Source organism: Limulus polyphemus, unplaced genomic scaffold (assembly GCF_000517525.1).
Source record: "Limulus polyphemus unplaced genomic scaffold, Limulus_polyphemus-2.1.2 Scaffold441, whole genome shotgun sequence".
NCBI lineage: Eukaryota > Metazoa > Arthropoda > Merostomata > Xiphosura > Limulidae > Limulus > Limulus polyphemus.
In genome coordinates, this window is record NW_013666051.1 from 528,337 (window position 1) to 554,577 (window position 26,241).

At 30.6% G+C, this 26,241-nt stretch overlaps 1 protein-coding gene across 1 annotated transcript in view; it reads left to right on the plus strand.

Annotated features, from left to right (window-relative positions):
* LOC106458308 (E3 ubiquitin-protein ligase UBR5-like) overlaps positions 1–26,241 on the plus strand; it is a 111,276-nt gene that overhangs the window by 83,045 nt on the left and 1,990 nt on the right. The window contains exons 32-47 of the mRNA XM_022384477.1: positions 746–859; positions 1,006–1,251; positions 2,056–2,309; positions 3,122–3,347; positions 4,484–4,710; positions 6,561–7,621; positions 8,028–8,247; positions 8,892–9,071; positions 10,795–10,864; positions 12,221–12,432; positions 12,873–13,003; positions 13,729–13,944; positions 16,539–16,767; positions 17,153–17,278; positions 21,164–21,308; positions 26,125–26,210. Of these exons, the coding sequence (XP_022240185.1) occupies positions 746–859; positions 1,006–1,251; positions 2,056–2,309; positions 3,122–3,347; positions 4,484–4,710; positions 6,561–7,621; positions 8,028–8,247; positions 8,892–9,071; positions 10,795–10,864; positions 12,221–12,432; positions 12,873–13,003; positions 13,729–13,944; positions 16,539–16,767; positions 17,153–17,278; positions 21,164–21,308; positions 26,125–26,210 (3,743 nt within the window). The remainder of the gene's footprint in view (positions 1–745; positions 860–1,005; positions 1,252–2,055; positions 2,310–3,121; positions 3,348–4,483; positions 4,711–6,560; positions 7,622–8,027; positions 8,248–8,891; positions 9,072–10,794; positions 10,865–12,220; positions 12,433–12,872; positions 13,004–13,728; positions 13,945–16,538; positions 16,768–17,152; positions 17,279–21,163; positions 21,309–26,124; positions 26,211–26,241) is intronic.

Sequence of the window (26,241 nt, forward strand, 5' to 3'; positions counted from 1 at the left end):
TTCTTTGTTGTAATATATTGTTGTGAAACTGTTTCAGAAAAACATTAAAAATACTTCCTTTGATCAAAGAATTTCAATGTTTTTTTATAATTGGTGATCAGGAAGTTCCAAGGAAATCCAGTGAGTTTCAACTTGATTCATATTCAATAAAATTTTTTCCTTGTTATTTCTTTTGTTGTTGGTTAGGGTACTTGACTTGTATTCTATGGGTCATGAAATGGTAACCTAGCACAAACATGATTTCCTTTTCATCTGGGGGTGGGTGGGAATGTTATATTATGATGATAAATCCCACTAATCATTGGTGATGATGTTGCCAGTTGATTGCCTTCCCTCTGATTGGTAGATCAAATTATGGACATCAGCAGATAACCTTTAGTAGCTTTGCCATAAAAAAAACATTTTATTTTTCCAATTGTAGTAGTTACAACTTCCAGCTATAAATCTTAAGAAACATACAACATAAACTGGCAAATATGTATTGTGACCAGAGGTGTGACTTTTGAAAATGGTGTCAGGTCAGGTTATGTAACAGTATTTTGGTTAACAACATTCTTGGTAAGATCAGCTTAACGTAATATGTATAGTTCCTTTTTTTTATCAACTAATTTCTGTGTGCCCAATTTCGATAGGTTATAATATTCATAAAGTTTATTCAGTAATTTTAAAACATCGACGTATGACACAGTACCATGCCTTAGAATTATGTTTTAACAATAATGCTTTCATCATTAACTTATCATAGAAAGTGACAGTGATAGTGACAGCAACCCAGATAGTGCATCATATCAAAGTAACCAGGACAACACCAGTGCTCAACGTAGTGCTACTACAGGAGCAACTGCTGGCTCAGATACAGGTAAGCATCTCTGTATTTATTGATAATATCTTTTCAGAAAAGGAATGTTTATAAAGTTAATGACATTTTTCTTGTTTTAAGATAATTAGTATTATTGAAAACATTTGACACTGAAACCATTGGTCATCATTTACTCATTCTTCCAGGTGTGGCTAGTTTACCTTACTTCTCAGAAGATGATTCAGCAGAGTCTTCTAATGCTGAAGAAGAAGAAGAGAGTGAAGCAAGGGAGACAGAACCTGACACTGAGGAACTAGCTTTTTTAGACGAACAGCTGGAGAGACGGACTAGTGGTGGAGGGGCAACTGGCCCAAGACCAAACCTAGCTCCTCAACACATGCAATGGGCAATACGCCAGAGGGAGCAAAGTCGTAACACAGTCACTGCTTCTGGTGAGGAAACAAAAGCTGATCTAAATACTTCTTGTTAGTTAATATCTTAAGTTTCACAATATAAACATCCAAAAATGCAAAAGAAAAATTACTTGCTGTAAAACTGTTTTGTGAAAATGTTGACCATGTAATTTGTCTTTCTTTGCAATGATTTTTATCAGTTCTTTGTATTTTCAAAAGTTGTTTGGCTTTTATATTACTTATATCTTACTTGCAGATAACCTAGAAGTTTATTTTTGTCATTTAATGTATTAATCAGTTTATAGTTTATATAAGGTGTGTGATGGTTTTATTGTCTACAATTTTTCCTGTATGCTGAATCCAAAAATGATATCCATTTTTTCCCATCACATACAGATTTTGCACAAAACATACATCACGCAATACATAAAAGAAAGACCACAACACAGTTTTGAGACTAAAAAACGTAGATTTCACAAAAAATATCAAGATGAATGAGGATACGTATTCGTTTGACGTCAACATTCTTCCTTTTTCTTCAGTTTTTGTATTTTTGTTAACAAACATAATAATAAAAAATGTTCATTGTGGTAAAAGAAATAATAATTTGATGTGAGTAATAGTTTTTTTTCTTCTTTCCGATTTGTAAAAAATCCTTATGTGATAGATAAAAATGAATATTATTTTCGAAATTTGCATAGCTGAATTATGGAAAATCTGTTATTAAAACCAAAACAACTTTTATGAAGTTTAAATTTGCAGGCCTGTGTTATTAACTTGGTTGAAATGAGGTTAATTCTTGTACATCTGTTATATGACTTGAAAACATTGATTTGGTTGCAGGATCTGGTGGGATCATTTACATCGATCATTCCTCGCTTCGACGCACTACAAATGCAAACACGTCTGTTGCTGCAGCTGTTGCTCAGGAATGTGCTGTTACCACAACAACAACTTCCGTCTCACTGGCTCGAGCTTTTGCAATTGTAATTCGTCAGATTGCAGATCTCCTGACTATGCTACAAGATTACACTGCCCTTACTCCAAATTTAGCTTGTGTTCTAGATGTACCATATCAAGAGTCAGACAATTTACAGGTAGTTTTAGTTGTAAAATTTTTCTGTCTTTTAAGTTGTACAGTCTGGAGTATTTTCTTATGTATATACTAAGTATTTACCAGCAATTAGTAATACTATGATCCTAAATCTTGAAAATTCATAAAGCTTATACTGTGGATTTATTTATTAGCATTTCTTATAAACTAAAACAGCAATTAAATTTAAGAATGTTATTAGTTATACATCTATATTTGATAATGTGATACTTATCAGTTGCAATATTTTGTTGATCAGTATCATTGTGTTCCAGCAATTAACCACATAGTTTTCCTTCTATCTTTCAACATTAAGCACTTCAGCTTGCATGAAACTGTAACCAAATATTGCACTTAACATTTCATAATCATATGCCTAGTCGTATCTTATGATGAAGCTCATTATTATAAAATATTTTCCATTTACTCTGTAGTTTATAAAAAAAAAGACCAGGCAGATGTGTGAGTTAGCTGAAACATTATATTTGGAAATTGGTTCGAAAGTATTCTTACATGTTAGGTGTTATTTTCATTGATAGACCAGTTATATTATGAAAGATTTTTATCTAATTCCTTGATTATTTGGTTTAGTAACAAAAGGCTGCCCAGAAACTACAATCTTTAGTTAATTAGTTCATTCACTTAGATAATGTTTATATTACAATTGAAAATTGAACTACAGAAGCATCTTTTTTGGCATACCCAACTTGTTCAGGATACGTATTCAAATTTGAAGCACAGTTAAATGAAGCCAGTCTTTATGTCTCATAGTGATACATCTTAACTTAAAAAGTTTTTTGTTTGCTGTATAAGCAGTATTACCTGGAATATCGCTTGAAACCCACCTGGGAGTGGCTTACTACAGTTATGGACTCCACTGAGGCCCAGTTACGGTTTGGAAGTGCATTGGCTAACATTTCTGACCCTACTCATCGCTCTCATTCATTGCCAGTTCAACATATTCGTTTTACTCGACGTAATGAAGACACTCGTAACCTGCAAGTGCTCGACACCCGTCGCCGTGGCCGGTTTACACAGACAGGTAATCTTAATTTTACTTATGTTTAGCCTGAACTGGTTAAACTAGCTCATCCCATTTATTCACTGTTAAACCAGCATATTCATCCTGAAGGATATAATAAAGAAGATACTTCTTTTTAACATATGTCCTATTTAATGCTTTTGTGATCAGAGTAAAGCTAGGAAACCAGCTAATGTTTTATAAGTAGTCATTACCTCTGATGATTTATTTAGGTTTTGTAATGGTAAGTTAAACTAATAAACACACTTGATAGTCATGTTGTAGTACATAAACTAGGAGTCATTAACATTTATTTTTTGTAATTTGTAATAACCCATTAATTTACTAATAATAATTTTATAACGCTTCTCTTTTAACAGAAAAACTTGAGAATTGTAAATATATCTAACTACAAAATAAAAATGCAATTTTGATAATGAAGTAACATTTTCACGACAGCTATTTGTTAATAGTATCATTCAAGTCATTTAACAAAAACAATTTCTTCTCAAAGTTATCCACAATTTCAAATGATGGATTACATCAGATAAATTCAGTAGTCATTTGATACTCTTAATTTTTGGTGTGTAGGTCTATTGCTTTTTTTTTTTTAAACAACTTCAAGATTTGATTGAAGCCAATTCCAGTGACAACAGGTGCTACTAGTCAGTTGATTTCCCTATAGTCAGCAGCTCATTCAAGATGCTGCCAAAACAGTGGCTTAATTTGACAAAGTATCTGTTTTAGGGGCCAAAAATCCATTAGCTTTTGTTTTGGTGACTATTTTATAGAGCTAAATTTCCAACACTGCAAATTGGTGTCTCCTGTAAACCATTGTTATCTACAAACTATACAGAATGGTAAATACACAATGAAACTTGTATAACAGGGAATAATGTGCGTTTTCATTAAATTTGATCCCTGCATGTCTGAGAAGTAGTATGATTTTTGATAATTGTTAGATATAAAATCTTGCTCTGGTTGAAAGTTAGTATGATTGTTAAGCATTTTATACCTTGGTTAAAAGTTATTTTATTTCAATTTTTTAGATATCTTTATTAAATCATACAGTGGTTAATAGTTAACATGAATTTTAAACACTTTTCAAAACCTAACACTGTTTTGAAATTAGTTTAACTATAAGACATTTTTTTTAGGGTCTGACAGTGTATCAGCTCGACGAGATTTTCTGTCTTATGCTCTTTCCCTGATGAGAGCTCATCATAATGAACACTTTGATTCTCTTCCTGTGATTGACATATCTTCCCTTAGGCATGTGGCTTATGTGTTTGATGCTCTCATCTATTACATGCGGTCTGGGTTAGATGGTGCTGCAGGAGATGATCTTCGTGATGGATTGTCTCTGGATGCTTGGAATGATCAGGTAAGTGTATGATTTAAAGTCTTTCTAAACATGTAAGTATTAACATATTATTATATTGCTGCACTTTAAGTACTGAATGTGCCATTTCACAAGATATTTTAATAATCCTGAACTAATGTGTAATAAAACTTGTGTAAACAAGGAAAAAATTGGAATGTATTTTAATTTTGAAAATGGAGATTGAATTGCTTGTTTAATCAGTGATTTAGAATTTATTTTTACTTGGTTTTATAGAAGTGTTTGCTGTAGAACCTAAGGTTTTCCTTCAGAGCTAAGTGTTACTGATTCACACCAATAGATGGCAGCATGAATATATCAAGCTGCCATTAATCTATGATACACTGCATAGGTGGAGCCTATGTGAAGTACTATCCTTTTTTGCATTGATAAGTTCTTGTGTGACATACATCTAATTTATTTTTCCAATTAGAATTCCTATGTTGTTATGATTTTTTTTTTCAGTGATTGGTCAAGCTAATATTTAGGAGTGTATACAAACCAGTCATAGCATCCATGGTATAATAGAACTAGTAACAGTAAAAACTGATATGCTGATATTAAACAGCCTAGACAGCTAGATCATCATCCCAAAATTTATTAGTGATCTCTAGGGATCTTTTCAGTAATATGATTTGTATTACCTGAAATATAATAATGAATAATATGAATTTATACAGGTTTGGTTGTTGCTGTTTTATAGATTTATGGTTTTTGTTTGTATTGTTCTTTTCCATAAATATACCTTACATGGAACTAAACATCTAAAAATAATTTCATTTATATTTAGTATATTTGGTTACCAAAATATGGAATAAGGAATCAGTTATAACACTACAAACTTAGCTTTACTACACAATATGTAATTGGAGCACAGAAAATGCTATCCAGACACTTTGTTGTAAATATAATAATTTATTATTTGAAGATCCACACTTCTAATATATGTTCAAAATGTTTCAATTGTAGAAAGTTAATGTAAAATACATTGCACATGAAAAGTATTGCCTGGAAAACCATCGTCCATGAAGGAAACAATGTGTACGTTATTTATCCCTGTAATGATACCAGGTAGAAATGCAGAACTCTTTGAAAGTGAAAATATTTATACCCCATCAATGCCATTGACAACAAACTGAAAATTTTTTAGCTGACTGTCATCTATGGGATTTTATGTGAACTAAGCCTCACTGTATTTTCTATGGGAATTGTTTAGTTCATCTCTCTTACAAAAATATGTATTACTTTAAGTGATTTATCATTTTAGGAGTAAACCATAAATGTAATTGAGGTGGATGACCTTGTAAATTTGAGTCTTCTTATGACTGTTTTTATTTTTTTTACTTCTTAAAATTTTGAAAAAATTGAATGTTTACATAAAAAACATTTAAAATAATATTTCATTGTAAAACCAAAATCAAAAAAGATTAACCACTCAGATATTATGGAGAGTTACTATGTACAAAAGATTGAACATTTTAACCAAATAGTTTTTATGCACTAACTGAATTTCCTGTTTAGAAAGTAAATTTTTAAAAATTTATTTAATAAGAAACTATTACATAAATCTCCTAATTTCTACCTGTGGCTAAATTTTTAATGTTTTGGTTTTTCCAATTAGTATTATTTTTAAAACATTTTATTTACCAGTCTCGAAAAAAAAAACATTCAGAACATCCTTTCAATACCTGTATCAAGGTGAAGGAAAACATTAATTATGCTGTTTCAAAATAGGATTAAAAGTACTTTATTTTCAGGAAATATAAGTATTAAAATTTTCAATGAATCAGCTGAAAACCTAATCTGTATAAGTTCAGGATGATGATTGTAATATAATGAAAATATTTCTCCAGGATGAAAATGATAATGAGGATCAAGATGATGATGAAACTCCTTCTGTCTTGATGGACATCTACAATGCAGAAGATGACTCTCCACTTTCTACATCCAAGGGAAGAAAACATTCTTTCTTCCAACGTTCTGAATCTACTTTGTTTCTTGGCTGTCCTCCTCCTGATCCCTTTGCCACTCCATTGTCTGAAGCCTTACCACTAGCAGACCAGCCCCATCTGTTAACCCCTAATGCTCGAAGAGAAGATCTTTTCAGCACTCCACGACAAGCTGGTCCCAGTACCAACACAGGAGAAACCATTCATGACACTTGTTCTGTATATAACCTCTATGAAAACTTACCAACCAGGCTCGGCTTGTCTATAAGGAATGATCTACACAGCCAGCATTTCCCCTTGTATCCTTTCCATACTGTGGCTTCTACTTCTGTTACCAATAGTTCTAGCTGTGGACCACTTCCTTCTGCTCCACCTCTTCCTACTACACTTCCTCCAGTTCCACCTCCACCTCCAGAACAAGAATCAACAGATTTTGAGATGACTAGTGTCACCCAGACACAGTCTCAACCAACTTTTCCTAACAATTCATTTTCTATTGCTTCTGCTACTAACACCACTTCAAGTTCTGCTGTGGCCAGCGAAGGATCAATTAGTGCTGAATGGTTTCCATCCCTGTCTAGCAGAGGTATGCCTGGGACCAGTGGACTATACTCTGGAAATGAGTCTAACAACCAATCAGTTACACCTTCTACAGAGAGTTCAAGAGCTCCGATCATTGTGGCTGCTCCTAGCAAACGGGAGGCTCCATCACCCGTGAAGTCCAGTGTTATTGTCCATGCTGGATCTTTCAGACCTTCAAGTACTGTGACGTCTGATCAGAGTTCCGGTATGTCTCACTGCACATCAGCACCAAGTCCTGTGGCTGAAGTCACTATTACTTCCAGCTATCTGTATCCATCAACAACCATGTCCAATACCAGTATGTCTACTTCCAGCAGGGTAGATTCTGGTCTCCTCTGTCAAGAAACGTCATTAGGCTCAGGGCCAGGATCAACTTCAGTCAGGTAAGCAGCTATCCTGCAGCATCTGTAAAGTATTAACATTTTTTTAAACTTGAGTCCACTCATAATTACATTAAAATAAACACACATACAGCTACATTTAAATATATATACATGTGCACATGCTGTTAGCCATATAAATACAAATGATATAAAAAAAAATCAGTCTCAGTATAAAGCAGCTTATTAGTAGAACATTATACTGTATTACCATGTTTACACTGAGCTATCAGTTGAGTGCCTTAACCCTTGATGTGTTTTCTATAGGTCCAAAGCTAAGGAACATTGCATGTAGGATTATTCAAAAAGAAAATTTGCTAATTGTGGTATTTGTTTTTCTGGAATGTTTAGTAGTTTAACAAGGAGAAAATGATTTTAATCATGATATAAGTATATATATATTTTTCAGAGCTCAAAACACGTTTGGCCAACTAGTTTCTCATGATGTGTTACTGGGGAGGTGGCGACTTTCTCTTGAACTCTTTGGTCGAGTATTTGTAGATGATGTGGGTGCAGAACCAGGCTCTGTCATTAGTGAACTAGGTGGTTTTCCTGTAAAGGAAGCTCGATTTAGGAGGGAAATGGAAAAATTACGAAATTCTCAACAACGAGACTTGAATTTGTCAAAGGTAATCTAATTTTATGATTACTGATTTTGAAGTTTTTTCCACAGAATTTATTTTGTTGTATGGCTTTGGTATATAATTTTACTGAATTGGAACTTGTATAGCAGATAATAAAACATATACTTAAACTATAACTATATGGATAACAAGGATTTCAATAAAACCAAATAGTAACCCCTTGCTATTAAAATATGTTGCTGAATATTTTTTTTTTTCTGGGAATGTTTTTGACTATTAATATGTTAGTATAAGAATTGCCATACTTTCATGATTGCAAGTGCACACTGATTTGAAGCTCTTTACTAAAAAACTGTAATCTTTATTTACTGCATGATTCCATGTATTATGCTGAATATTTAATAATTTAACAAGTTTAATACAGTATACTACTTATTAGAGTATTTATGATTATCTGCTAACTTTTACATTTTCATCTTGATAGTCAGTTATTGAAAGTTTAATTAATAATTTCAAAAATGCTTAAATGCTTACTTCACTGTGTTATATACTACATAAGACAAAAGTTTTAGTTGTCTGTAAAATTTATGTTTGCCATAAAAGGCCTCTTAACATTAAAAAGCTGTAAATTGTACATATTTTACAATTACACTGAGATTGTCTCTTACTATTGAGTGGTTTGTTTTTAGGTTGATAGATCCAGAACAACTTTACTGCAACAAACCTTTAAAGAACTAAACACCCATAATAGCCGGAGAATAGCAGGTAGCACTCCACCTCTGGCAGTGTCTCGTGTTAAAGTGACATTTAAGGATGAACCTGGTGAAGGAAGTGGAGTAGCACGCAGCTTCTACACTGCTATTGCAGAAGTATGTTAGACAGTGCTAGTTTAATTATAAGTATTAGTTTATTTGCATAAATGTGTAACAGGTATTAGTATAAGATTTATATAAGATATAGCTTATAAAAATTTAATTGTAATGGTGTGTGTGCATGTTATACAACAGATTTATTGGAGTAAACTATGGAGATTTAACTACCAAGGTTTCTCTGTGTGCACATAAATGGTTTTATAGGTTACTAATGCAGGATCATTCAGTACTTAAATTTTAAAAGTTTTACTGTATATCTTATGCAACATTTCATTTAAATAAGGTACTTGAATCATTAGATTTTATAAAAAAACATTGGAACAGGATGTCTAAGTTATGTGTATGCTACATATATGTTATTGTGCAACAATAACAGTAACTAAAAAGTGCTGGATACAACACTGCAATACAATCTAAATGTCAAAAATTTGTGTCACCTTATTTCAAAGCTTCAAGTTCTGGTTAAAGATTGCTTGTGGTCAAGCATTGTTGTAACTTTTTTAAGACAATGTCGCTTCACACCTGTTTGATATAAGGTGTGTTAGAAACTAATTTGCAAGTTATTTGCCTTGGGATCACATACGTGGCCTCTGAAAATTAAACATAGGGCATACTTAAAGCAAGTCTGAATTAAGAATAAAATATGAAGTGATGAAAGTAAGATTGTTTAGCCATATTATCATGTTTGTTTTAGAGATGTGAAATCAAGATTTCTTCCAAAATCGAAAATCTAAATGGAAGTTATAGCTTATATAACAAGATACAAGTTTTGAAACAGATTTGAGTTTAATGAGAACGATCCATTCCACTTTTATGCTAACTTTTAAAACCATTATTTTGTATATCATTGCCGCTATCTAGTGAGAATTTTTTAATTTTAATAGTTGTTATTCTGAACAGGCTAAAACTATTGGCTATATACTTGTAATATTTGAGTACTTATTAGATAATTTCATTTTTTGCATATTTCATTTGTTTTGTAGATTGTCTTTAAGTTGACAAGTTTCTTTTTTTGTGATGTAAAATTAATTACTTAAAGAAAAGGAAGGCCTTCATTAAGATCATTCTATTAGTAAAAACTATGTCAAAGAGATTTATTTTGTAGGTGCCAAAACCAGTTGTGAAGATAAGTTAAATAGTTAAGTTTGCTTCAAATGTTTTCAGAAAGTAATGTTAAAATACAACAATTTCATACCACGGGCCCTTAGTTTATCATAATTACATACCTGAAACGTTTTTCCATATTTTTACATATGACTGCATAATCGGTGGTTCATTCCGTAATGAAGGTTTGAATTACAACACTAGGTAAAGTCAGCTGTTTTTGCTTAATGCAAGGATTGCATTATATTAAGTTTGGCTACATTGAATGCACATTTTGTATTTTTCTAAAAATGAGAAATTTTTATGGTGCATAATTTAAAATGTTTGGTTGCATGATTTTAGTTTTTTGCAAGGCCATATATACAGAACTAACTTTCATTAACGAAAATGTTAAAATTGTAAGAGGTAATATGATTACACATAGAAACTGGAATAATTACACCATTATATAAAGCTTAGTTTTGCTATTTCAATTTGCCCTTGTTCAAGGGTATTGATGGGAATAGGGTGGGAGTTGAATTCCCCTAAACCAGTATAACTCAGTGACAATTGGTAAATTGAATGATATATTGGTCTTCACATTTATTTTTTAAATAACATGTTCTCTTTCCATTAGGCTGTACTTTCACCAGAACGACTTCCAAACTTGAAAAATTGCCAGGTTGGAAATAGATCTTTACAGTATAGTAAGTATTCTAATTTTTCGATCCAGAATATTAGACTTGTTTTTTTAAATCCACTTATAGATATTCCAGATGAAGTGTTTATAACTGATTCAAACATCTACAGAGTTTGCTTTGGTACCAGTCATCTTGGCCTTAATGAATAAACTTAAAAAGAGAGGAAAAACTATTTTGTGGTTTTAGAAAGAAGTGAAACAATTAAAATAAAAACTTAAAAACTTATGACTTCATTATATATAATTAGAATTTTAGGATATTTTTGTTGACTCAATAAATGCTAAATATCTTAGATGAATAATTTCATAATAATATATAGTAAAGCCATCAATCTTGAATATCATTATATGCTCCTAGTAAATACACACACAAACAAAAGTGTCTTATGGACGAAATATTTGGTAGCAGTGATGGAGTAAATGCTGTCACAATCTAGTTTTCATCATTGATGTCATACCTTTTTTTTTTTTTGCTGTTTATTGTTATTTTTCACATTTTTAAAGCAGTTTTAGGTATCACATCTTAGGTAAATTAAGCATTTAGATATAATAAGACCATTTGAAGATGAGGAATATTCATGTTTATTGTTATGACTTTTGTTTAATATAAAAATTTAAATAACTGAAAGATAAAAGATTAACGTGATTGAAAGATAAGTATGAAATTGTAAAGAAATTCAATAAACCAACAAAAAACTTACACATAATGCAAAAGTAGTTTTATTACCCCATTACAAGACACATTATGTCATCTCCGAACAGTTTACAATGGAATTAGTAATTGTAAGGAAAAGCTACTGAATTTGAATAATTCATACTATGTTAGACACTAATGAATTACTATTTGTAGTTGCAGATAATAAGTCTGTTTTGGTACCTTGAAGTAGATGTTCTTGAGATTTTTATAACATATTAGTAATGAACAGAATGATATCACAGTATGATAGGAAACTTTTGTTGTTAAGTATACTTTTATCACAACACTGTTTTTATGTTATTTAGTATATAATCTTCATAAACACTCGTTAGAGAGAAATGGTTTGCAATATTACAAAAGGTAGGTTGTTTTAGTAATTACCAATGTGTCTGGACAGAAAGAATGTTTTAATTTTGAATGTGTTCCCAAAGATCAATAAAAAAATGGTTCCTATTAATATTATATAGAGTTTCCAGAACCCTAAATAAAAATTGAGTTTAAATTTGATAGTAGTTTGGGCAAACTTTGTTCCTGTTTTATTTTTTATAAAACTTTGAACTGTTTTTTTTCAACATCTGCCATATTTTACTGAACCAAGCCATATCTTGTAACTTTAAGTGAATTAAATTAGAATTGTATTATTTATCTGTTTAACTCCTTACACAGACCTCATCCAGCGTCTGCGGCGAGCCAATCCTTCCTGGAGACCCCTGGAAAGTCGAGAGCGGGATTCCCAGCTCACCTTGCGATATGATGCTCCTCCCTTTGTTATGCCTGGAGAAGCAGGTAGCAGTGGTCAAGCCAGTAATGAACATCTCAGTTCACACAGACAGCAGCTTGGACAAAGACTCTACCCTAGGGTACATACATTAAGACCGGTAAGACTCAGATGATGCACATTTTTCATAGACCTTAAAAGGCTGCATTACACACTGTTGCTAAAGTATATACCTGAAAACCTGTAAGGCATAGGTGACACACAGTGCTTTTACATTTAAGCTCTTAAAGTGTTTTATTAAGTATGTATAAGTGAAAGTATTTCAATATTTTTAAGAGTAAACTAACAGTGACATTATAGCTTACAATTGATTTTGTACAATAAAAATTTAGGTTGGATGAAATGTTGCTGTTTTAAGTTTTAAAATAGTTGTGTTAAAATTTTAAATGAATGTCTAAGATACCTTTATATAATAAGTTTTAATTGCTTTAAAACATATGTTACTTAATGTCACTACAGCATTATGTGAAGTTTTGAGGTCTATTAATACTATAGGTGAGTAATAAGACTCGTATTAAAGGCATTTTTATAACATTTCAGTCTTTGGCGGGTAAAATCACAGGGATGCTATTGGAATTGTCAGCAGCACAGTTGTTACTTCTTTTAGCTTCAGAAGATGCTCTTCGACAGAAGGTTGAGGAAGCTGTTGATATAATCTTGTCCCATGGAAGGTTTGTAAAAACTGTAACTGTAAAGCAACAGAATTGCTGCTTTAAAAAAATATATTATTTTAATTTTTAAAAGTCACAAAATAGTACATGAATTATCTGAAATACAAAAAAATATTAACAATTTTATCATACAGCATGGATGTGTCTTCACATTTAGTTGTATTCTCAATTGATCTGAATTCAAACCAGTAAGTAGTTATTGATTAAGGTGGTTACTAATGTCAGTAGTTCTACATATTAATTTTTACAATATTTGAAAACTACAAAACATTTGGATTGTATAAAAGGTGAGTATCAAGTACACTTTCGTAATTAGTTATTCCATTTTTAGGCGTGTTACACTTCTGTTATGTTGCATCATTAGGCTTAGTGCAGGCTTTAAATATTTGGTTGTTTAACTTGTAGTTACCACTACATATAAAAATGAAGAATAGCATAATACTCTTATTTTGGGTACTTTTTCACAGTATTTGAGCTATAACACTTTCCATGATGAACATTTTGGAAAATTAAATAATTTTTATTTTAACTTTTTTGATTCAAATTCTATTACATCAGAGTGAGACACAAGTAATGAGTGAAACATCTTAGCATCATGGGTTTAAGTGTTTATAGGGTATCTTATAAAGCTAATGTAGGTATAAGTATTTCATGTATAGTTTTCGTTAACTTTTCCAAGTACTTATACAAAGTTACTGCCATTACTAATGAGACATCTGTTGCAGAGATTCCAGCTCAGAAGCTCTTCTAGATCTCGATGTGTTTAACTTAAGTGATCGAAGCAGAAGAGGAGGATCCTCTCGTCGAGCTGACACAGAGGATGAGGACGACCTTGAAGATAATGCACCTTTATTCTATCAACCTGGTAAGCGAGGCTTCTACTCCCCACGACAAGGAAAGTATACACCAGAACGTCTTAATGCTTTTAGAAATGTTGGCCGGTAAGTAAAGACTGCAAATTTGAAAACCGTATGTAGGTATTTTACTTTAAGAGTGATTGATATATGTTTTAATATTTTATGTTCCCTTAAGAGTTTCAGCACTGTTGGTGTGACACCCGATGAGGAACTGTGGTTTCCATTTTTTAGCACATTTTAGAGCTTACTATTTGTTTTTTTTTACCACAATCATTTCTTTTCAGTAGGTAAGTAAAATACTAAAACTCCTATGTTTTAGTACCCTTCAAGCTTGGTATATAAATATACACACACACACACACACACACACATTTTAATCCTCTTGCTACAGGCAGGTGTAAGTGGGCATGTCAAGACTTTTTGAGAGCTACATTCAAGACTAAATTAAAGTACTTTATGATCATTGTATATGAATAAACTTTGCGTCAAAACATAATTAATAAACCAAATGTTATTATATAAGCGTTAAGTTCTTAATTTTATAAGGAAATATTTCAAAAAGTCCTCAATCTCCTCCAGTATGAGAACTGTGACATTTGCTCTCTTTAATCTATTCACCATCCTTCTCAGAAGTATGGAATTTAACATAATTAACTCATTATAATATAGATATTTCTCAGGCAAAGCACAATTTTTATAGCTTTCAATCTTATTTCTTTATGGAGCCATAAACTAAATCACCTGTCACATCCTCTCTTTCACAAATTGCCAATAGTTCTCTCTGATGTTTAGTATCATATTATTTATAGCTAACAGAAAGCCAAAACTTTACTCTATCAAATGATATATTATATTACATTGTTTTCTGTACAGAGAATTGTCTATTTTGCTTCCAGTTCAAAATATTTCTCAAGGAAATGACATTGACAAGCTTAGCTGAATTTTTAAAGGCTCTTATCACATAGTTAGAAAGCCAGCAAAATTATGATAGTTATAAGACATTGTCTGCTTTTTACATGTTATTATTCTGTGTTTTTAGATGCATTATTCAATTAAATAAAAATTATTTAGTGTAGTAGTACCATTAGTATAAAAAAAAGTAGGCTTAAATGTCATTGACAGTTAACAGCAAGAAAACAAAAGACCCATGTAAATACTATATTTCGTGTTTTTCATGTGTATTCTTTATTATTATAAAAGTAACTTACTAGGTTAGATTAGGTAAGATTATGAAAAAAGAATAATAATTCTTCATGAGGTATGCATGTGAGCACCTTGTATATTACCTAATTCAATCCATTAAGGTGAGCTGCACATTCTTTGAGTGATTTACAACTTGTGTTGCAGGATTATTAGTTAGACATGGTTCAAAGAGCAATAAAACAATAAAATTCAAGTGTAAACTGTTATGAACTTTAAGCTATTTAGGATACACAATTATAGTTTCCTGTATTTTCTGCGGTCATTCTATAAATAAAAAAGATAAATTTAGATTTATTTCCTTTTTTTTATAGTGGTTACGAGGCTGGTCAAATCAACCAACCAGTACAGACGGGTAGAAAAAATAATGGATAAAATTTAAAAATTTTACTGAAAAAAAGGCATTTATTTATTTAGAAGGTTCTAGAGATTATTCAAATGAAATTTGAAAATTGTTATTTTGAAGAAATATTTTTAATTTTAACATGAAAATCATTTTGCACTCTGAGCAGTCAACACTCTGACTCCGTATGTCTATGGACAAATTTTTAGTAAAAATGCTTCAATTAAAATTCTGACTTTTTATCTACAAAAGACTAGTAATGTGAAGTAAAAGCTAGAAAAATTTCATTTAGATACACACAACCTATTCAAAATTATAGTATGAAAACCCTGATGTTCACTTTGAGGTCATGAGGTTGGTGTAATCTACCGATCTCATAGCAAGATGATTAAAACAAGGTATATTCATACATAAGGTATTTTTTATAAATGGGTAACTATTGACAAGAATTTGTATCAAAGCAAGGTTTTTCTTGTAGCTTTGCAAATATTGATATATGTATGTTGAAAACAAAATATTTTTTGTATCTTGGTAACTATTGACAAGAATTTGTATCAAAGCAAGGTTTTTCTTGTAGCTTTGCAAATATTGATATATGTATGTTGAAAACAAAATATTTTTTGTATCTTGGTAACTGTTGACAGAACTATATTGAAATGCAAGATATTTCTTGTTTTATATTAGTATAAAATAGTTACTTCTTGTGAGTATATATGTTTAAATTAATTGATAAAATTAATAAATACATTGATAGAAAAAAAAAGAAAAGTCTTTTCAATCATTTTTTGTGAAGTATCAGATAATTAATTTTAGTTTAATTGTTATTGTGTATTTTGTTTTGTAACTTCATTCTGAATATTCAATGTGGAAACTCAAAAATTGACCTTACAATACCTCTTCAGAGAAAGTGATTGATAGAAGGAGATAACAACACAGAGAAAATGAAAATAAACTCTAAGAAAATTGTTTTGTTTTGTATATTTCTATTTTTACTCATGATGGTGCAGTGATACATAAGTATGGTATTAGGTATTATGCTAAATTAGCAAAAATAGCCAAAAAAAAAGAAACTATTAGTCTGATAGTCTTCCTTTATAAAATGTATGTCATTAAAACCATGTATTTGGTTTCTTAGGATTCTTGGTCTTTGTCTTCTTCAAAATGAGTTGTGTCCCATCTTCCTGAATCGACATGTGATTAAGTACATTCTTGGCAGACGAGTTGGCTGGCATGACCTTGCATTCTTTGACCCACTTCTCTATGAATCCCTCCGACAATTAGTCTTAGATGCAGAATCAAAGGAGTCTAACAGTATATTTTCTGCACTTGACCTAACCTTTAGCATTGATCTTTGTCCTGAAGAGGTGAGAGAGAGCATGAATATGTTCATGTATTAAGGGTGATTGTTATGTTAGTGATACCTAATTGTTGTATATATATATTTAATTTTGTTGCTTTGAGTTTGATCCAGTATGACTAAATTATAGTGAATAGATACTTGCAAATTTTGGTTCTAACTAATAACCTGATGAGCTTAAGTTTTATTTCACAAATATAAATAGTAAGTGCTTTTATAATTTGTCAGTGTCAGCATTTGGTAACATTTATTCTATTTTCACTATTATTTTTCTAGAAGTGGGTGGTAGTTTATCAAAAATCAAAAGTTATTATTTGGAAATTTTTTATAAAGTTTTTTTTCAATATTTCCCTTTTTAGTTGTACTCAATAAAAAGTGTATTTATTTTACAGGGTGGTGGTAGTGTGGAACTCATTCCTGGTGGAAAAGACATTAAAGTAACAGCCCAGAATGTGTATGACTATGTGCGACGTTATGCTGAGTATCGAATGGTTATATCTCAACAGAAAGCATTAGAGGTGAGTATTCCTTCTGGATTAATGTGGGTATTTCTTTCTTTGGGAAACTTTGAGTTGAAATTAAGTGTGAAGTCATCTGTTAAGGGTTTAATGTTCTTTCAACCTGATCAATCTAAACATTGTTTTATTTACAATTCTTTGTAACAGTTAAGTTTGTCTTAGAAACCCATTAACACTTTCCCTGTTGGCATCTTTTTCTGCACAGGTTTTAGTAAGTTATATTCAAAATTTATTTAAACTACTTTCTTATCACGGTATACAATTAAACTTGGAATAAAAATGTAGCTAATAATCCAAATTTTAATATTATACAAGTTTTAAGTTCGTAATTTTATAAGGCACTATTTCAAAAAGGAATCATGAATTTCCCCTAGTGTGAAAATTGTGACATTTGCTCTCTAGTTATTCCCTCTTCTCTAATTTATTTACCACCACTCTAATAGGTACAAAATTTAATGTAAATTACTCACTATAATATCATCATTGTTTAGTTACAGAGCCATAAACTAGAAAATCGGACCTATCTTGCCACGCACATCTGTCACATCCTCTCTTTCACAAATTTCCAATAGCTTTCTCTGAAATTTGATACTATACTCTTTATAACCAATAGAAAGCCAAGGTTTTAATTTATCAAGTGATATATTACATTGTTTTCCATGTAGAGAATTGTTTATTTTACTTCTAGTTCAAAATTTTGCACATGGAAATCACATTGACAAGTTTAGCTTAATTTTTAACGGCTTTTATCACATAGTTAGAAGGCCAGAAAAATTGTGATAGTTATGGGACATTGTCTGCTTTTACGTGTTATTGTTCGGTTCTTTGGTGCAATATTTAATTAAATAAAAAATTATTTAGTGCAGTAGTACCATTAGTATCAAAAAAAGTAGGGTTAAGTTTCCTCAACACTCAGCAGAAAAAAAAGAAGACCCAGGTAAGTATTTTATTTCTTGTTTTTCTTGTGTATTCTTTATTTGTTATTATAAAAGTAACTAAAATGTAAAAATGAGAAACTTTTTAGGTTAGATTAAGTAAAATAATAATAATTTTCAATGTGGTACATTCACGAGCAACTTGTGAGTAGCCTGTGGATTACATAATTCGATAGAGTACCATGAACTACGTGTTTGCCAAATGATTTAAAAATTTTATGATGGAAGTATTAGTTAGACATGGTTCAAAGGACAATAAAACAATAAAATTTAAGCATAAAGATACGTATACTGTTATGAGTTTGAAGCTGTTAATGATAAACAAATGCAGTTTTGTGTTACTATTTGAAGTCATTATAGAAAAAAAAATGGTAATTTTGACTTATTTAATTTTTTTTGTGGTTACGATGTGAAATTGACCAACTTTGTATATAGTTAGGGTAGAGAAAATATAAAGTTTTACTGAAAGAAAAACGTTTGAAATTTTTTTAGGAGGTTTTAGCGATTACACAAATGAAATTTTAGATATTTCATATGAAGAAAAGTATTTTTACTCCTACATTAAAAATCACTTTGCACTTGGAGCAGTCAACACTTTATTTCCATATATTTATGGAGAAATGTTTAGTAAAAATATTTCATTAAAATTCTGTTTTTTCTTTGTCTACAAATGATTCTTAATGATTACTGATAGATTGCAAAATGTCGTGAAGATAAACAAAACATTAGAAATTATAGTATGGAAACTATAAAGGTCAATTTGGGGTCATGAACTTGGCCAAGTCAACCAAGCTCATGGCAAGAAAGTTAATAGTTGTTACTATGATTATTGTATCATGCTATAACTGATTGTTTTTCTGGAAGACCGGTAACAACTAGTGACATATATCTGTGAAACTGTTAATAGTTACCAATGTACCTATAAAGATATTAATAACTATCTGGTAAGTTGTAAAAGCTCTGGGGTGTACCTGAAATCCTTTCATCATTTACTGATTGTTGAATTTGATAAAGATGTAAGTAACTATTGATATTAGTAACCTGGAAATCTGGTTCTAATGAAGTCTTTTTAATAAGTGTATTGATATCTTTTTTTTGAAGACTCTGGAGGTTTCAATGACATTATGGAAATCTTTGTGTTATTGATGAAGTTGATATGAAAAAGTGTTAATAGCTCTTACTGTTTTTATCTCTATAGGAGAGTGTGAATCAGTGTTGATGATGGAGAAATGTTTGTGTTGATAATGAAGTATATTTCTAAAATTGTTCATGTTAGATGCATGGATCGATCCCTTTGTACTGATGCCCATATTTGAGTATTAATGTTAAATATAATTCTGAATTTACTACATGTGTCTTCGCAAAGTTTGGCAAGATTTTAGTAAACATGAATGTTGTACACAAAAAATCAGATTCATTACTAAAGTTACAAAGCTTTTACTGAATCAGTCTAGGTGCAAGGTGATTTTTGTATTAAGAATAGAAATACCTTTTTTCATCTTGCAATTTTCATATTTTGTAAGTATTACCACTAAAACCTCCTAAACGAACATCAAAACGTTTTTGGTAAAATTTTATACTTTATTTCTTATTTTCTCTACCCAAACAAGTTGAAAAATATGAAATAAAATTAAAAATACTTTTTTTTCAACTATAATGATTGCAGATTGTAACAGGCAATTATAATTATCTATCTTAAGAGCTTTGTGCCTCTTAACTTTTTCACAACTGATTTCATTTAATCTTGTTTTATTGCTCATTGAATTGTGTCTAACTACTGTGGCAAGCAATAAATCACCTAGCAAGAGTGTGAAGAGTTTAGGGTAAACAAAGTTTCAGGTTACACCACACAACATTTAACTTTGTATGTTCATCCTGCATTCATTGAGAAGTGATCACAAAAAAATTTCTATTAGTCTTTCTTTCCCATATAAGTTTTCTTGTATAACTTAAGTTTTTTGTTTTTACATTTTGTTACTATTGTTAAAAGATATATAATGTCCCCTAGTGGCAAAGTGGTATGTCATTGGAATTACAATGCGAGAAACTGTGTTTCGATGCCCGTGGTGAGCAGAGCATTGTGTACCTTTGTGCTTAACTACAAACAAACAAAACAAAAGATATATAACAGTAAATATAAATATGCATAAGAAATTTAGAAATTTACTTAGCTCTAGGCCAGTTTGCATTTTAGTACCTGCTTTTGTAACCTTGTTTTTTCCTACTATGTTTGTTGTCCAAAATTATAATTGATGTAGCTTTCTTATGTAAATTTTGTTGACCTAGAATTGTGTCTCTCAGTAGATTAGATTGTAGAAAAATTACTTTAATTTAGTTGGTTTTCTAATTCGGTGAACTCTGAGGGCAAATTATTTACTAATATGGCTCAAACAAAATAGATGATAGCGTGATTTATGTAGTGTACAATTTGATCTTTCTGTTGGTTATAAATTTCACCGAATACAGCCATTTTTTGAAAGACTGAATGTGATAGGAGGGTATGGCATGTGGGTTTGTCTTCCTTGTTTATATCTCTGTAAAGCAAGAAGCTCAGAGGCTATAAGTTTGTAATCTGTGCCAAACTCAAAAGATTGTATAGAGATTGTAAGAAAATCTAAAATGGGCAATTTGGAGCAAAGAAATGAAGATTGAGAATTTATTTAAGTATTTTGTTTTGAAATTAAGAAATTAAGTCTAATAATAGTAAAAGTTGAATTATCAACCATGTTTTGATGCCCAGTTTATTGACATACATTGATAATAAAACAATTTAATTAAATTTTGAATGTGTGCACCTTGTCTTATCCACGTGCATAAGTGCTATTAATGTTCTATACTAAGAAGACTTGAATAACTGTTCGTAATTATATTAAATACAGCCGTGTCTAAGTGCTTCTAATGATGTTGTTTATGAATTGATGTAGCTGATGACATTTATTTCGATTGACAGGTACTTCGGACTGGTGTGTATGATGTTTTGCCCTCTAACACCCTAGAAGGTCTGACAGCTGAAGATTTTCGTTTACTACTTAATGGTGTTGGTGATATAAACATTCAAACTCTGATTAGTTACACATCCTTTAATGATGAAAGTGGTAAGTATTAAATGTGTATTTCTTGCTAACTATTATGTATTTGTAAGGTATATGAAAGGAAGATGACTAACTTGTTTTAATAATGTTAGCTAATATTGCGAATTATTTTAGTAACATGATGTATATAAAGATTAGAAAGGTTAGTTTTAAATATGTGCATTAAATCTAGCTACGAGTCTTTATGTACAGACCACAAAAATAATAGTATTATGTGGGTTCTCTTTGTTATAGATTCTGTTGATTCTTCTGTCACTTTGTGGGTGCTTTCATTTGATACCCATTAAGTATTGTTAGTTATTTTGTGTTTTCATTGTTTCTACCATAGTTTGTTAAACTATTGACCTTCTGGCTTGATGGTGGATATGAAAGGCAGAAAAGTAGTTAGTAACCAACTTCTCATTGTAGATCATTAATTGCAGTGTTTGAAATAGTCATTTTGAGCTTTCCAGCAAACGAGAAAAAAAAGTTTTTAGATTTCTAGTTAAATATGAAAAGGGACATGCAGAAACAACAACAAAAATCAGTCGTTTTGTTTTCTAATGCAAAAACAGCTTAACCCTTTCGAGACGGGTTACAGGTGAAAGGCCCATCTGGAGAGGGTTAATTAATACACATAATTCCATGCATAGCATGTGGTAGGATTAACTCTTTCAGTATGGGCTCAGTCCCAGTAACTGACCTCATAACCATTTTGTGCTTGTTATAGTTTTCGTGCTATAACTTTTAATACAGTAAGTATATGTTCAAAAAAGTTTTAAGATTATCAGTAAACATTACAAGGCTTTCGTATGCAAAACTTCAGGTTTTAAGTTTTTTAAGTAATGTTTATCTCTTGCATTTTTTCTTTTTGAATGTTGCCTATCCAGTATTCAAAGTAATTTTGATTTTAAGATTAAAAATTCTTTTATGCATCAGAAGATTTTCAAATTTCACACGTGAAATCTTTATAACCTTCAAATAATTATCAAACGTTTTTTCTCAGAAAAAACTTTATATCTTATCTGTTATTTTCACTGTTGTCTCTTTGTATGGCTTTGGTCAATTTGACTGACCTCATAATGACCATAAAAAATTAAGAAATAGATAAATTATGCTTTTTTTGTTCTAGAATAACTACAAATTATAACACAAAAACACAAATGTTTATTCTAAATAACTTAATGCTCGTAACATTATACATTTATTTATTATCTTTATTTTATTGACCTTTCAGCCATGCCTGGCTAACATTACAGACATTGTAATGATGAGGCACACATGCACTCATGTTACTGTATCCAAGAATATAAAATTAGTCTTTACAGAGTGAACTGTCTTGGGTGTGTTCTAGTGGACCAGTATTTTGTAAAATACAGTCACATTTCAGTTGTAATACATTATATATATATGTATATACATTATTACTATTTACAAATAAGTTCTTAAATTTATGTTATTTTTCTTAAAACATAGAACAATAAATAAAGAAGTATAGCAAACAGTTATTTCTGCTAGTTATGAACTTTGTACTCATTTACTGCTTGCCATAAGTTGCTAAGCATTATCAAATTTTGCACGTGGAGGATTTAAAACAAATTAATTTTTTTGGGTTTTATATATGCATTTTGAAATAACCAAAAGTCATAAATTACTATATCAGTACTACAGAATTCCACTATAACTTATCAAGCTTAATAAATAAGCTGTATTTGGGTCTGAAAAAATATGATTTTTCGAGCTCACAAATGTTTTACCTTACCACTTGGAATCTAGCATGAAAAGAAAGAGTTTCCCAAACAAATACTTCGAGAGGCTGAGAAAACCACTAGGAGGACATACTGAGCTTTCTATTGGTTATACACACATCACTGGGCGAAGTAGGTGTATGGAAGCAAGTATTTTCAAAAAATGGAAGAGGTGGGCAGGGCCACCTTGATTGATTCAATAAATGTATTAATATCTCAGAAAAAAGAAAAGATAGGAGGTTCTTATCTTAGATTTTAGCTTGTCACTATTGGTAATTTGATACGTAATTCATAAGAAACTATAGACTTTGTATTTGGACATCACAAACATCTAATTTGAACCAATGCTGCATTCAACATACTACATGACACACAAAAATCGATATTTAGGATATAATAGATATATAATACTAAAATTTGAATTATAATCTACAATTTGATACCAAACTTGTTGACATACATTCATAAAATAGTATTTCAATAAAATTTTGAATGTGAGTCTATAAATGGGATGACATGGCCTTTGACCCATGTTGGTAGGGTTAAGAGACTGCCTGCACAGGTGTCTGCAAGCCAGTAAGCTATGTTGAAGCTTATTAAATGTTTTCAAGTAGCAATGATATACATAAAGAAGTGCAATGCCTTACTTCATTTGCGCTTAAATTATTTAGATCGGAGTGTGTGTGAAGAATAACACCTTTTTAATTTGAATAACAAAAAAAATGTAAATATAATTTGTTTAATTAGATTTGGAAGTATTGAAGCTTTTGCTGCTAGATTATAGTGGTTGTCTTAAAGCATCCATATGACTTAATTGACTCAAACTTTTAAGTACTTCTTTCTTAATTATATACTCTATGTTGTGATGGAATTTGACAAATAATCTGATTGCACAGTCAAATATGAACCTTTGATTTTACACAGTTTAACCATTTTGGAACATAAGACTATACCAGCCTCACTTGACATTCCTTACACATTTTACTGCCTTTTGCTTATACTACACACCATCTCTTGAGGACATAGATGTAAATTCCACATCTAACCTTATGATTAGTGTGCACTTTTCTGGCATTAAATGCATCCTCCTGCATATCAGTTTTTAAACTTTAAAGAAAAATAGTAATTCTAACTAATTCACAAATAGTTTAACTCAAAAAATTTTAGAATTGATATTTTTGTCATTTTGTATAATTTAACTAGTGTAATTCACAACAAATAAAAATGTTCAGACTTTTATTTCTGTGTAGCTCCAAGGAATTTTGTTTGTAAACAATGCATTTATCATTTTCTTATAATTTTTCTGCCAATCACAAATTGTGTTTGTTTTCTAAGAAATGATTATTTCTTTGGAAATGTGATTATCCATTACTTGTTTTTCATTTGATTTTTCTTCTCTATTAGTGATTTATTATTATATCCCAGCCTTCATTGCCACTTTTGTATGATGTCATAACACAGCTTTGAAAATGGCTATAGGCAATGTTTAAATATGATGGTAGAACAAATTATAAGACATTTGCATCAATGTAGTGTAAATAAAGTGGTTTAAACAGTAACTTATGGCTTTGTGGGAAAGTTACTAACTGTAGCTTCTGTAGTGAAGAATAGAGGAATCTTGTAGGAGGTTCAGAAGACTTATGACAAACCAAAGATCTTGGAATTTTTCTATAATTTCTTTAGACATTCCTTTCAATCTTAAAAATGCTTTTTGTATTAATTTGTATCAGTATGAAAGTTGCAGACAAGACATCAGCTAAGTGTAGTTAATGTAGCAAGTACAGTAAATGGCAGAAAAATATTCCTATGTCTCAAATCATTACTTATTGATATTATTGTTAAGTTTTTGTATTCAAACAATTCTCACAAATAAAGAAAAAGCATTATTTATTTAAAAGAAACTGTCTTTATTAGACATAAAATGATTCAGCCGAGATTATTCTTAATAAAGTTCATGTTAATTAGCTTGACAGAAGTAACGGTGACATCATTTTAAAGGTCATGTCATAGGTCACCAAAAATCTTTCTCAGTTTTGTCAATTTTTTATAATTCACAACAGCAGTGATGACTACTGTAATTGACAAATAAAGTAATATAAGATATATATATATATAAATAAACGTAAGTTGAGTGGAAACTGATTAGATATATATAAAGTGGAAGAGTCTGACTATCATAAGAAAAAAAAATCTGAATTCCAAGAATGAAGGAAGTATTTTTTATTTTTTTCTGAAACAGTGTAACGAGAAAACATTTTGGAAATTTATCAACGTAAAAGATGATAGAAGTACTGAATAAAATTTATTTTTATTTTAAGCAGGAGCTAGATACCGTTTATTAAGTTTGTATTAAGTTTCATGAAATTATATCAATTATTCAAAAAAATTATTTTCATATCTTTTAATACAGTTAAGGCCTATTTAAAATAACTGTAATAAAGTTTGCACATTGTATTGCATATATTAGCAGTAGTAAAACACTTTTGTTAGAATTTGTGTGCGTGTGTGTGTGTGAAAATTTATCATTTAAAAATTGAAATTCAACGAATTGCTTCTGTATTTTCTATACATGTTTAATAATTTGACAATCACAATCTATTCTTTTGGACAGGGATATAGAACTTTATATGAAAGTTTGTGGTTTGTGCACATTTTGTGGACTCTTGGTTGATCATTGGGTGGAATGTGTAAGAAGGTATGGGAGAGTGATATATAAAAGTTTGGGTATACTTTTTTGGTTTTTTTACTGTTATTTTGAGGTATATTGAAAAGAAGGGTACTTTGTCGGTTTGCATGTTCACATTGTGGATTATCTTTTGGTGTGGTAGCTTCTGTAAAAATGACACAGTAGCAATTTTTTGTTGTTGTTGTTGTTGTTGTAATATGGATTTGCCTCTTTGTATGATAGGATATGTAGAGTTCTTGTGAAGAGGGGCAAGAGAGCATTATTCTGGTCATTTTCTAAATTCCAACACTTGATTTTTTTGGTGTTAATGTATAAGATAGCATTTATATTTTCATAGATTGTTAAAACATCATGTGACTTTTTTTTGTTATTAAAAGAAAGAACTTCTTTATTTTCTTCTACAAAGGAGAAGGAGGAGAGAAACTTGTCAAGTTCAAGCGTTGGTTTTGGTCAATCGTTGAGAGGATGGCTAATCATGAGAAACAAGACTTGGTAAGTTAAGATGATCTTCTCAAAATCAAAT